This window comes from Strix aluco, chromosome 1, assembly GCF_031877795.1.
Source record: "Strix aluco isolate bStrAlu1 chromosome 1, bStrAlu1.hap1, whole genome shotgun sequence".
Classification (NCBI taxonomy): domain Eukaryota; kingdom Metazoa; phylum Chordata; class Aves; order Strigiformes; family Strigidae; genus Strix; species Strix aluco.
This window is the reverse complement of record NC_133931.1, coordinates 148,034,250-148,047,322: the sequence shown is the minus strand read 5'-3', so window position 1 is coordinate 148,047,322 and position 13,073 is coordinate 148,034,250. Positions and strand designations below refer to the sequence as shown.

The 13,073-nt window shown below is 43.3% G+C and overlaps 1 protein-coding gene across 8 annotated transcripts in view; it reads right to left on the bottom strand.

The window, feature by feature from the left end:
* The window catches only part of RBMS3 (RNA binding motif single stranded interacting protein 3), a 712,154-nt gene that overhangs the window by 436,613 nt on the left and 262,468 nt on the right, over window positions 1–13,073 (bottom strand). For 4 of the 8 annotated variants that reach the window (XM_074839196.1, XM_074839203.1, XM_074839211.1 and 1 more), the window contains exon 1: window positions 10,926–11,757. The exons of the other annotated variants lie outside the window; for them this stretch is intronic. In XM_074839196.1, the coding sequence (XP_074695297.1) occupies window positions 10,926–11,000 (75 nt within the window). In that variant the 5' untranslated portion in view covers window positions 11,001–11,757. Of the gene's footprint in view, window positions 1–10,925; window positions 11,758–13,073 lie in introns of those variants that run through there. 8 annotated transcript variants of the gene reach the window in all.

Below are 13,073 nucleotides of genomic sequence, written 5' to 3'. Positions count from 1 at the left end.
GCACTTCTGGATAACCAGAGAATAACATGCCACCTTCTGCAAATGTTTTCCTTTTATTTTCCCAGCTTTGCCTCCACTCTTATACCACTCACACACTACATTTGCTCATAAAGCACCAACAACATTCCCCACCTCCAGGTTCTGCCTGAAAAGAGAAGGTGTGGATACTACACAAGTCTATCCCCAAACTCTCGATAATCTGGTATAGGCTTCTGGAGGCTGAGGCCATTATTTGCATGCAGCCATTACATGAGCAAATAAGGTGTTTAAGGCACCTCTCAGAATGGGCTCTGAAGATTAGTTAATGTTTATACAGCCCACTGAAAATTGAAATGACTGCTACATGCTAAGTATTACCATCACCAGGGATCCATTTCAGTAAAAGCAGGGCAGAAAGTGAAGGAAACAAAACTTATTTATTCTGTCCAGCACAATTATTGCCAGACTTATGCATGCTAAAAACACCCAATAACCCATCTAACACAGTAAATTAATGTTTATGCTATTAAGTTTAGACAATCTTATGCTGAAAGCTTTTCAAACTACAGGAAATTGCACGTTGCGCAGGGACAACTGTATACAATTACAGTGATTTTGTAAAATGGCAGAGATATAAAGCAGAAACTTTGAGTGGCCAGCAAGGCTTCTAAATCACACAGATAACAAGTATGTCCTGGCAGGCCAGTAGTCTACAGCTTTCACACGACTGTTTCTAGAGATGGGAATTATAGCCGTAATCTCAAAATTCAGGATGACTCAGTGCATTGCACACCTGTATCTGCGAGACAACGACAGACAGGCGGGATCAGCATGTACCACTACTGCCATCCTGGAGTCACCATATATCAGGCAGGTTTATTATTATCCCATCTTCCACCACCAGCCGGCACCAATAGTAAAAGCACCACTGAAAAGGACACTTTTACTGGAAATATTTGGATCAACCCCTGTGTTTCTCTAGGATGCAAGAGCTCCAAAGAGATACAAAGAGCACAAACATGAAATCCAGAGAGTGCAGTGCTCTCCCAGGCAGAAAGCTCCCAGCTGCTTTGCTAAAGGCCACAGCAATATGTCTGCTTTATGCTTGTTTTCACGAAGGATTGTTTAACAGTACTTAGTGCACTTTTACCTTGACACAGTAAACGTTGTCTTAATACAGCCTGGGTAAAGCATTCAGCTTACCAAGTCCTACTGCACGCTTTGTCAAACATCTGAAGGACTGCAGTGCCTCTGACTTTTTTTCTGATGTCTTTCGGGTATAGAGCAGTATTAAAGGTAGTTTTCATGAATGCAAAACCAGGCAGGGACTTGTATAAGAGCTATCGGTCCTATTCTTTACCTTATTCATTGTACCGTTCACAGCTCTTTTCATTACCAGTCTCCCTTCCACTAAACAATTTCAGAAGTGTCATTTGCACACGAAACAAGTATGTATCATACCATTCTGTTACATATGGTAAATTATTGGTTTGTGCGTATCGGCTACGCAGAACATTGACAGCTGTGTAGACACATCTCAGCTGATACCAAAAGAAGTCCTGTCAGCAATTTTGGTCTTAAAGTAAATACACTGAAAAACTTAGCTCTAATTAGGCTGAAAGGCAGATACAATTTTCTGGAATGAGCACTAAACAAATGCTGCCGATAACACCATCTTTGCAAAAAAAAAAAAAAAAAAATCTTGTTTGGTTTGTCTTAGAAAGATAACATTTTTCAGATGAAATATTCTGACTTACGAGTGATACATCCAATGCTGTTTGTGTGTTCATAAAAATCTGAATTTTGTGTTTTAAGCTGTGTGTTATGCTTCATTAATATGAAATAACCATCCTGCATCACAGACATATTAGCTGAGCTCCAAGTGACCTAATTCATTTTTAATATTTCATAGTTTGTTAAAAGCCGAAACGAGAGATCACTAACACAGCTCTGACACCCCCTGTCATGAATCAAAATATGTAGGGAAAAGGTCATGTACTTACTAACTGGCACCAAACCAAATTCATCACTATAAAATGAGAGAACAGAAATGAAGACTGCATTTCCCATTATGCTTCTCTCTTCGAAAGAGCATCCATCAACTTGCACGATACCAACAAGCAGAATTTATTTATATGCATGTCCCCCAATAAAAGGTCAGAGAGATGTGAGAAAGAGAAGAAATAAGGATCGCAGCCTTTGTCTAAGCAAGAAGTAGTTCCTTCCCTTTAAAGCAAACTCAGCAGCAACAGCCTTTGAAGACCAAAAGGAGAAACAATTCCCAACCACATAAAGAAACTAACAAGTCCCTTATATGGCTAAGAATTGCAATGTCTTTTTTTTTTTTCCACAGCCAGAAAAATTAGAACATGAGGGAAAAATAGAGCAAACTTTAAACAGGCAGTTCTCTGAGCACCAGGGAATTCACACAGGCACATCATTCCAGCTTTAAGGACTGCCAAATACTTTCTTCTTTAAAGGGAAGGAGGACATTACACCAGGTGAGTCCCTGAAATCTAGATTTTAACTCTCCTGCTGTAACTATGGATACGTAGCTTTAAAAACCTTTTGTGATGTAGCGGTACACCAGGCTCCCTTATCTCCTTCTCTGGCGAAACGCCTCCATGTGAAGTCCCCTAATCTCCCTTTATCTCGCAGGTCACCAATGCACCACCTCAAGGTTTTGCCAGCTCTGGCACCGTATGTCCAAAAGAGCCCTCTGCCCTATCTACTGCACCTTCAGTCTGCCTCTCACCCTCCGGTGACCCTCGGGCAAAGGTTACCAGCTTCTCACCCAGGAAGGCAACTAGATTGCATTGCATGTTGTTTCAAATAACCAGAGAGTTTCTTGCAGGCAAGTCAAACGGGACTCGACAGTTGATCCAGCCCTGCCGCCTCCCGTCGGTGCGAGGCTGCATGGGGAAAGGTCAGGCTCCCGCGCAGAGTCGATACTGAACTTTGAATGGCTCAGCCCGGCTGGTCTCTAAATATAGCTGGGCAGAGGAAGGGCTGTGAAAGGGGGTGGGGAAGAGAGCGGGACAGAAGCCAAATGAGCAATCAGTTAAATAAAACACCACCATGTTGGTCCACCCATAAGACTCCCCTGCTCTTCTCTGCCACACTCCTGTAGCGGAGTATTTAAGTGCAGCTTCAGGATTTAGTCTGTTAATGCAAACTCACAGAATAAGAACAAACTGCTGCTTGATTTATACTTGGGGAGGGGGGATACAAATCTGTTCAACAACTTTTCTTCTTGAATAAATTTGAATCACACAGGAGTGACATCACTTCCACTACATGACAGCCCATAAATCATCATCAACCACATGGTACCAGCCATAAAACATGTGTCATGGAGACACCAATCAGGAACAAAATATCAGAGCTTTACATTGTAAACATGCAATCTTATGTGTCTTCTGGCTTCTACTATGATCTATATAAGTCAGGTGGTTTATTTCATTCATTTGCATCTGAATGAAGTCAACACAATTAACAGAGGAACCCTTATAGAAAATCTGTCCAAACAATTTCATCTGCATAAATTTACCACAAATGAAACACTGAAAAATGTAAATATTTACTTTTAAAATAAACAACTATGTTTGATACTGAAGTTGACTTTACAACAAATAAGCATAGAGGGTATTTATTCCCATCATGGTTGCAAGCAAGCAAGCACCGAAACAAACAAGGAAGACAAGCAGAAAGGAAAAGGAAAGCAAGAAGTCTTTGTATCCAAAAGTAGCAAAAAGCATCTTTTTCTCTTACTTGACAGCATCAGGCCTGAAAAGTCTTTCAGCTAATCAAAACTTCTAGGAGAAGAGATTAGACTTTGCTGTAAACCAGCAAAATCAGAAAGACAGCATGGCTGAGGAATTCAACAGGAGCCTCCAATCTCCAACTACAGATAGGACAAGCAACCTTTGCTTCACTTCTCCATTTAGAAACACTGTATCCTCAGAAAAGACCTAGGCAGAAAACTGACTTGTTTCAAATTTCAAAGAGGCTACACAGTATTTTTATCTTAAGAATTATACAAATAAAAGCAAAACCCGCTCTCGGCTCTGTCCTTTACTTCTTGTGGATTAACCACGCTTACTCTCTCACAGAAATTGCTAGTCTTCATTATAGGCACTGGGCTCCATGCAGGACATCTCCTATAGCAATTAGATTTCCACTACATATAAATCATATCCCAACTGTGGCAAAGAGAGAAATAGACAGAAAGACAGAGCATCTGGTTTTTGCTGCTCATTCTCTAAAATTATAAATCAGAATAAGTAATGTTAAATAGAAATTATAGCCATAGAAAACCCCAAATGCTATTAAACACCAGATGAGGTATGTCCTCAGCCACTTGTACAATGTGGAATCATTTTGATAGACAGTTCTTGTTTCTTTTGTAATCCTTTTTTCTTTTTTTTTTTTTTTTTTTTTTTTTTTTTTTTTAAACCTGCATATTGTTCAACTGTCCTGGTTTTGCCATGGAGAACAGTATGTGCTTTGTGGGCCTGATTCTGCCTTCCTGAAGGCAACTGAAGCTCTTTCATTGAATTTTCAAAGGAAGCAAAACAGATCCCTCTCGCTATAACTTCTATTCAATAATATTATTGTTAATCAGCTACTTAAGATATTGGTATGTCATTCTGCATCAGTAGACACCATTCTCAGGCTGATACCCTGCACATTTAGAGTAGCTCTCTGTCTAAGTGTTTACTTCTAAACTTCCCTCCATCAGTCAATCTTGCCCATACAAGTGGGAAAGCAATTGTGAAACATCACTACACAAACACTCACAATGTAGGCTGTGACAATATCTGAGTAAATCACTGTTCTCCATCTCCCTTCTCTGCCCATCTGCAGTCTTTGGTATGGAACAACTATATCATAAAAGCTCTTATTCACACATGCTTTTGATATTACACTATTTAATCACATACAGCTGTAGCTGATGAGACTGTTACAAAACACAATTTAATGCAGCACTGGAAGCAGTTCTGGAGACACATTAACCATTTTCCTCTACATAAAATTTCTAACATTAAAAGACTTTTCTTCAAGAAAAACAAAACAGAAAAAAAATAAAAACAGACCACTTGTTTTTAAAAATCTGCTTCTCTTCCTGGACACTCTGGAATGGGCTTGTTTGCAAGTGAACTCAAAGTCCCTGCCTGGAGCATAGATAGTGACAAACCCACCTCCCCCCCACACACACACCAAAAAAAAAAAATTAAAAAACCCTGCTTGCAATTATATGCAGAGGGAACACTATCCAGGCTACTTACAGCAGGACCTGAAATGAACTCAGGCATCCTACTTGGAACTCATCTTTTCCTATCTGGTTTTTAATTCATGGAAATTTAAGAACTGACAGTCTGATGATTTTTACCAAGATACTTGAATTAAAGTGCAAATATACCATCAAGCTTACTTTCAAAGGCCCCCATGCATTAAAAACCAGTCAAGTTCTGAAGCATTGTACTTTATTTTGAAGGGGCACCTTGTATAAGGCATTCGAAATTATAGCTACTAACACAGCATTCACCACAGCAAGATCTCTATAGCCTAATCTGGCAAATGGTTGTCACTTCCATCTTTTCTTATGGAAGTAAATATTTGCTTGCAAAATAAATCTCCATAGAATACAGTAACACACAAATGTTTGAAAGAGTAAAAATTTGAACTTTTCTTTCCAACAGTTTTGGGGTTTTGGTGGGGTTTTTTAAATGAAAAATAAAACAAAACGAAAAACCCAAACAGACTTGCATTAAGGCAATGCATGAAAGGAAGATCAACCAAGAGATTCAACATCATTTTAATATATATCATGGTGTCCCTTACAGCAACAAAAGTATTTTTATCCAGGCATGTAAGGATAGATGGCAAACAGAAAACAAAAGAGTTCATATATTTCTGCATTTTTCAGGGGAACATAACTTTTATCTTCCTTATTGTTTAAAGGAACCGGCAAAATACTAGAGTTAGATATTAATATTACTGTCAAAATTACAGCCAGGCTTAAATATTTTTAAATGGCATTTAAATGAATTCATATTTCTTTTGGGCAGCTCTTGGAGGCATTTAAAACACTGCGACGTACTGAATCAAACAGGGGCTAAGTGCGAACGAACTTCATTCCTAGAAATGCATTTCTCTATTTGCAAGTGTTTGCCTTTACTTTGGCACGATCACATGGGCTCCAGCTAGACTTTTGAGCTCTGGCAGCAATCCAAGCTGCAGATGGTTGGAAATGCAGCCTGAAATCAGTGTGTGGTTGATGAATTACTCCTTACACCTGACCCCTGCTTCACACCAGGCACCAAACACAATCTGAACACTACCAGCCAGAGAAGCCCTGTCAGGCATCTCCGTATCTGGAACGCTTTCTTCAAGGCCTTCTGTATGGCCAGATGGCCAAAAGCGGGGAATGCGGTAAACTCGCAAAACAGAAACATGAGTGACAAAGAAACACGGGATTGGTAGGTACAAGGTGAAGAGAGGCAAGAGCTTTTCACTGATTCCAAAAATACGCTTTCTAAAAGAGGCTGATTGAGCAAAGAGGGAAGCATGCTCCTGGCACACAACTGAAAGAGGTCCCCAATTCCTTTGTGCCAAAGGACACCCTAAAAATGGCAAAGAGGAAACATAACAAAACACATACACACCCCCAAACATGTACCCATAAAATTACTTTATCAAGCTTAAACTCTTCTGAGTACACCTGTTTGAATTTCCCAATTGCTTTTTCTCAGCTGGGGCACGTATCTGTCACTTCATGGACGTGCTCATTAAGCCACTCTTGCCTGCAGGCCAGTCTGCACACTTCACGTCCACAGAGACAGGATTTTATTCATGTAGGTGTTGGGAAATCACACTTCTTCCTTTTGCATGTGTTCACATGTGCATCAGGCATACAGAGATGAAGAGTTATCGTGGGTACAGTAAACACTGCCTCTCTGTTTGGGGTATTTCAACCTTCTTACTGGGTAGCAGAGTCAAACACCATGAGAGTTAAACTACCAAACCCAAACCATGACTAATAGGTAGGAAGTATCTGGAGAATGCATGAAAGCAAACCGCACAGAAATAGCTGCTAAACTGTCATATTTTTACCCCAAATACAGGTACAGCAGTTGTAAACCAAACAATTCCTATCGGCAGGTAACTGTGGCATCTCCTCCTTTCTACCGAAGTGATTCAGGGTTTTTCAGTAGACTGTTTGCAGAGAAAGCTTACCCCAGTGCTAGGTCTAATCATAAGCTGCAGAGGGCAAAGATAAAACACAATTTCTACTAAATTAAAGGGACTCCTTCAAATATATTCAAATAGTTCGGTTAATATTTTTTCCCCCTTTTTTTTCATATCATTACATGATATTTCATGGTGCTTAGTTTTGTTTTCCTCTGTGCAAAACCGCAGAGAGAAAAAAATTTGCTTTGGCAAGCAAGAAACTAAAGAAAGAAATTCAGACCACAATGCAAGATTTGCCATCATTATCATTTCATATGTGACAATTTACAACATGCTTCTGTAAACCAGTTGTTGGAGTAGTTACACCATCAGCAAGGATGCAACTAAGGAAATTCACTTAACGTCTCAAAATAAAAAACCACTATAGATTCTCATTAGATATACATGAGCTGAACCACCTCCATGCAATATTCTTTCCAGCAAGAACCATCCTTCACTTAAAACAGTAACCAAAAAATGTTTATTCTGAATTAAACCCCTAGGACAACTGGACTCTGCTCTCAGGATCTGCCTAAAGAAGTTCCAACACTGTACTTTCAAACTGCAATTGTCAGACAGCATCATGCCAAAACGAGAAAAATAAGGTTATATCTTTCCTCAAACTCCATGCCTGTCCTGAAGAGACATATTAAATTCCTTGCAATTGTCTCTTAAAAATTGACCTTCCTCCCCCTCCCCCTTTTCGGATAACAACAGGTTTGTCTAAACCTGCAATTAAAGTTTTAGCTTCAGTGGTGGCATCTGATAATGAAGGAGCACAAGTAAACTGAATAATCAGTGCATGCTTCATGTTCCACAAAAGGCCACAAAACAATAAAAACTTAAAGCAATCAAACATATGGGATCCATTTTTTCTATTTATAATCCCATTACCCATATAGCTGTTCATTTACACCATTTCTGCACAACAATGTGCTAGCTATGTTAGAAGGCAAACACAGACTGTAGACTGAGATCTTGCGCAGCTCCGTGCTCCCCCGTGAGAAGGACATGATGTACAGTAACGCGGTACTTCTCAAAGAGGAACCGAGACAACTTCACCAAACAAGCGAAGCAAAAGCAGCGCTTCACCCAAATACGCTGGGGAATACGAATTTCCAAACTTTGCCCGTTGAACACGCTGCCGCTCTGTGTTTCACAAGCTGTACACAAATGCCATAAGAAAGCCTAGAATTTCTGTCTTAATTACAAGTGAATGCACACACACACACACACCCCCAGCGTGCATGACTATGAGCATAAAAACACATTCTTTCTGTAGAGCTGGATCCTACCATGCTCGGTTCAAAGAGCAGCTTTTGGAAAATAAAAAGCTAGAGTTCACAGGACGGCTGGAATCATACAGGGCTTTATTAATATGTGTTGCTCCAACAGGCATGATAAAAGATACAGCTCTCCACCACAACATTATTTGATTACCCGACTATTAGCTTTAGACATACAATGGATCTAACTGCTTTAAAATGTCCCAGAAGCTGATGGCTAGCTTTAAGGTAACAAAATCCAGATGCTGCCTGTCTGCACTACTCTAAACTCTTAAGGTCTATAGAAGAGAAATACTTGTACGCATGCATATATATATGCGTGTGTATACTGTTTATTATTTAGGTTTTATGTATGCACTTAACTGTGAAGCAAAGAAAATAAGAAAAATTAATGCCATATAAAATGCATCACCGATTTGAAATTTTACCTGCCCTTACAGCAATAGTGCACATGTGCAAAGACAGATGCACATGACTTTTCACAGGGTTGATAATTTTATATACCAGCTATAAAAGTGCGTTTAATTTATTTTTTAAAGCATCGAGTTAAAAAAAGCCATGGTACGGAAAACCTATTGTTACTATTTTAAACTCAAGTACTAGGTTTATTTCCTCAAAAAGCTATTTTACAAAGTTAAAAATAAGACAAGCAAAAAAGGAAAAAAAAAAAAAAAAAGACTAGCAAAATGTAAGCTACGTGAGTAAAAGGCATGGAATGTCCAATATTTCTCCTCCAATACTCGAGGCTATTGTTCTTTCAAAAAAACACCATCAATTGTTTCATGTCCTTGGCTTGCCAGGTTTTGAGGAATAGCATCAGTCTGCGTCCCCCAATCCCCCAAACAGTTAAAGCTATAGGCAATATTGCAGTCAAGCTAGTGACGGGCTGCTGCTGCAACAGCAACAATACACACTAAACGGTCACAAAGGTAAAACGCAATTTGGATCGACCTTGAAAGGAAGAAAATAAAAACCCGATAAAAATCACTCCAAAATACAAAATTTAAAAAGGCGAAATTTTATACAAAAAAATCTGCACAATACAGTGAAAGAAAGAGCAGAGCAAAGAAGCGAGAGGTAACCCTGCCATGAATTACAAGGCTGTAATCATATTGAGTGGTTCTGGTGTCATCGCAACTCCAACCAGCCTGAATCACAGTTTTGACAATTAGTTCATTTATATAATGCAGCAGTCAGGCTATAAACGTTAACGGGAAAGTAATTTGATTAACAAGGAAATATAACTTATCCTTTCAGAACCGCAGCCAGATCAACGTGCTTCAAACCAAAAGTCTGGAGAAGTCAGCCTCCCCCATGGCACTTCACCACAGACGTGCACGTCAAATGTCCCATGTGTTAAATTTGCCACAGAAGCACAATGTGTGTATGTGTATGCGGTGCCGTACACACGTGTGTGCGCCCTCCCTATTTTGCCCCCCCCCAAGGATGTTCGTTTATTGACTGAAACTGTTAATCTGGGGCTGTGAGGTCACACTTCAGAACAGTATTTTTTTTTCCCTTTTTCTTTTCTTTTTTTTTTTTTTTAATACAGTGTCCTAACAGGGTTTGCAAACTTTCGGTTTAGGGCTTTCTTTTGTTACTGTCCCTTGGTCACACAGGAAATCTTTTCAGAGAGCAGACTATTATACAATGGCATTAGAAAAATAAAGCTTTAATTAACTAACTCATAGCCAGGTAACATCGACTTCCCTCAGCCTCTTCAGGAGATGCAGGCCTGCTTTCCAGTCTGCTGGCATTTTAAAAATTATTAAGAGAAGAAAGAAAAAGGAAGAGTCTGCTCTTTGACACGCTCTCCAAAAGTAGCTACCCTCTAATTCTAGACCTTTGAAATGCAACAGAGTACTGCCGTTTCGTGCTCAATATTTAATGGAATATTAAAAGCAGGGCAATCCACTGAAACAAACTCCACCAGATTTACAGTCGGTTAGCTCCTTGCTCTCCTCCTCAGCTGATTAAAAGTTTGAGCTGCCACAGACAGCTTTTCTAACAGCAAAACGCTTTTTAGCTCCGAATAAACTGTAGAGATCCCTGGAAGAGCCACCAAAACAGCGTTTCGTGCCTGATGCTGTCCAGAGCGATCTTTATTCCATGCCATAATAAACATACTACCTGCCCGGTGTTACGATAACGTTAACCGCACCGGTCTCCCCCAAACAATAAAAGGAATTAGCCGACGCCAGCAGCCCTTGGGGGGAGGGGGGATTAAAATAAATAAAGAACTGAAGGGGAGGGCAAACTGTAACCTTCCTGCCTTCCTCACGCCCGCTTTCTGCCTACCGGCTCGGCTCTGCGTGACACCGAACCCGAGGAAGCGAGGGAAAAATCGCCACAGAGAAGGGGCGAGCCCGCGGTTGGCGCCGCTCCGCTCTCCATCCCCCGCCGAGCGCCGGCCCCGCCGTACCCTACCTTGGTTTGGAGATAGTGGGGGTAGTAGTAGGTGTACTGGGGGTACATTGGCTGCTGGTCCAGGCGTTTGCCCATGTAGCTGGAGTCCTTCTGGCTGGTGCAGGGAACTCGTTGGCAGGGTGTAGTGCCCCAGGGCCTTTCTTCCTCTCACGCCGCTATTCCTGACAGCGCGGGCGACGGAGGAGGCTGCCGAGACTTCCTCGCCGTCTACCGTGCGCTACTTCCAGCGCAGCCAAAAACGCGCCCGCACGCACATATATGTGTGTGTGTGTGAGGGAGCGGTGGAGGGGGGCTGCGCGGGTGTGTGTGTGTGTGTGCGTGGGGCTGGGTGGTGGAAGTGGAAGCCCCCCTGCCCGGCTGCCCGCGGCGGAGCAGCCCGCCTCCCCCGCTGGCAGCAGCGTGCCTCCGGCGGTGCCCGCTGCCCGGCTTCGGGGGTGGGGGGGGTGGGGAGAGGGGGGCGAACGTCCTGCGAGAGGAGCCGGGAAGACAGTGCAACTCCAAACCGCCGCAGAGCCGCCCGCCCGCCCGCTCGCTCTCCTCGTCCTCTCCTCGGCTCGCCCCGCTGTCGAGCCCTCCCCTCTCACTCCCCACCCACCCCCCTTCCAACAAAAAAAAAAAAAAAAAAAAAAAAAAAAGGAAAAATAAAGAAAAAAAAAAGAAAAAGAAAAAAAAAAGGGGGGGGGGAGGGAAGAGCCTTCCCCAGCCTAGTTGCCGCTGCCTCCCTCACGGAGTGACATGGTGCTCGGGGCTCGTCCTGTCTTTCATTCAAACCCCCTCCGCGCCGCGCCGCCGGTGGGAGGGACCTCGGCGCGCCGCTCCCCCGGGAGGACGGCGCAGGCCGCGCGGCCGCCTCCGCGCCCCCGCCCCCCCCGCGCCCGCGGCTGCCCGCGCCCCGCCCCGCCCCGCCCGCGGCCCCGCCGGAGCGGGGAGCGCCGAAAAAGCTGCCGTGGGACTCGGGAAATCCTAACGCGGGGAAGGGGGGCGAGAAGCCCCACAACGCATTTTTTGATTTATTTCTTTTAAAGGAACAGGCAGGGGGAGGTCACGGAGCCCGGTCGCCGAGCAGAGAAGCTGTCGTCCTGCCCCCCACCCCCGGCCCCCTCAGAAAACTGCTCCGTACCGTCATCCGGCACTTCGCGGAGAGGCGACCCGGGGCCAGACATATTAAATAATACTTTGTTAGAGCGCTTATATAAGACTTGATTTATTTAAAGTTGGAACAAAATGGAGGAAGAGGGTGAAGAGGAAACTCGCCCGGCCTGACTTACGGGTGCCTTCAGCCAGACCTGTGGAAACACCACCATGCCACAAAAGTTACCTACGGCTCCGTTCCCTGTCTTCCCCCTCTCCTTCCCCCCCAAACCCAAACCGGCCGGGCTCCCGCGGCAGCCGCAGGAGGCCCCAGGGCCGCCCCCCGCAGGTGGGGACCAGGTGTGGGCCCCGCACCCGGACCCGCACCCGGCGGGGAGCCGCGCACCTGCCCCGGATCCGCGGGTGCAGGGCCTGTGTCAGCACCGCCGGCCCACGTTCTGACCCTCCCAAAGACCCGAAGGGAGCGTATGTCCTGCAGCAGGGCTATAAATCACCAGTAAGAAAGTGTGTGAATAACAAAATGTTTCCTCTTGTACACAAATCCCGGCGCTTCTCCTTTTTTTTTTTTTTTTTTTTTTAATCACTTACTGCTTTAACACGTCATCAAATTCCTGGGCCTTTCTACAGTGGCTTTGCCTATTTATAAATTCGGGGGGTGGGGAAACGTGGGGCAGCAGTTTCTTTTTGTTTTTATTTAAATTGTCGGTAGTATGACAGCAGGATTGTCAGCTGCTGTATTATCAACCAAATTGCTTCAGAAAAAAAAAGAATTATAAAAAGAATTTCTTTAAAGGGACACTTCTCAAGGCTGGTAGAGCTAAAATTAGACTTGCCAGCTGTGTTTTGGTTTGTGGGCACGTGCTTGCACATGACGGGAACATGGAAATATCACTCTTTACTCTGGCAGTTTGCTGTTCTCGTAAGCAGAGGGTTTTGCTATGGATTCCTATAACTGCCCCACAGCCAGTGAGTTCCCGGGCAAAAGAAAGCAGCTGAAGGAAACGGGCAGTGCGGGAAGCCATACATGTGCTCAAAACACTGCCCATCTACCTGTAC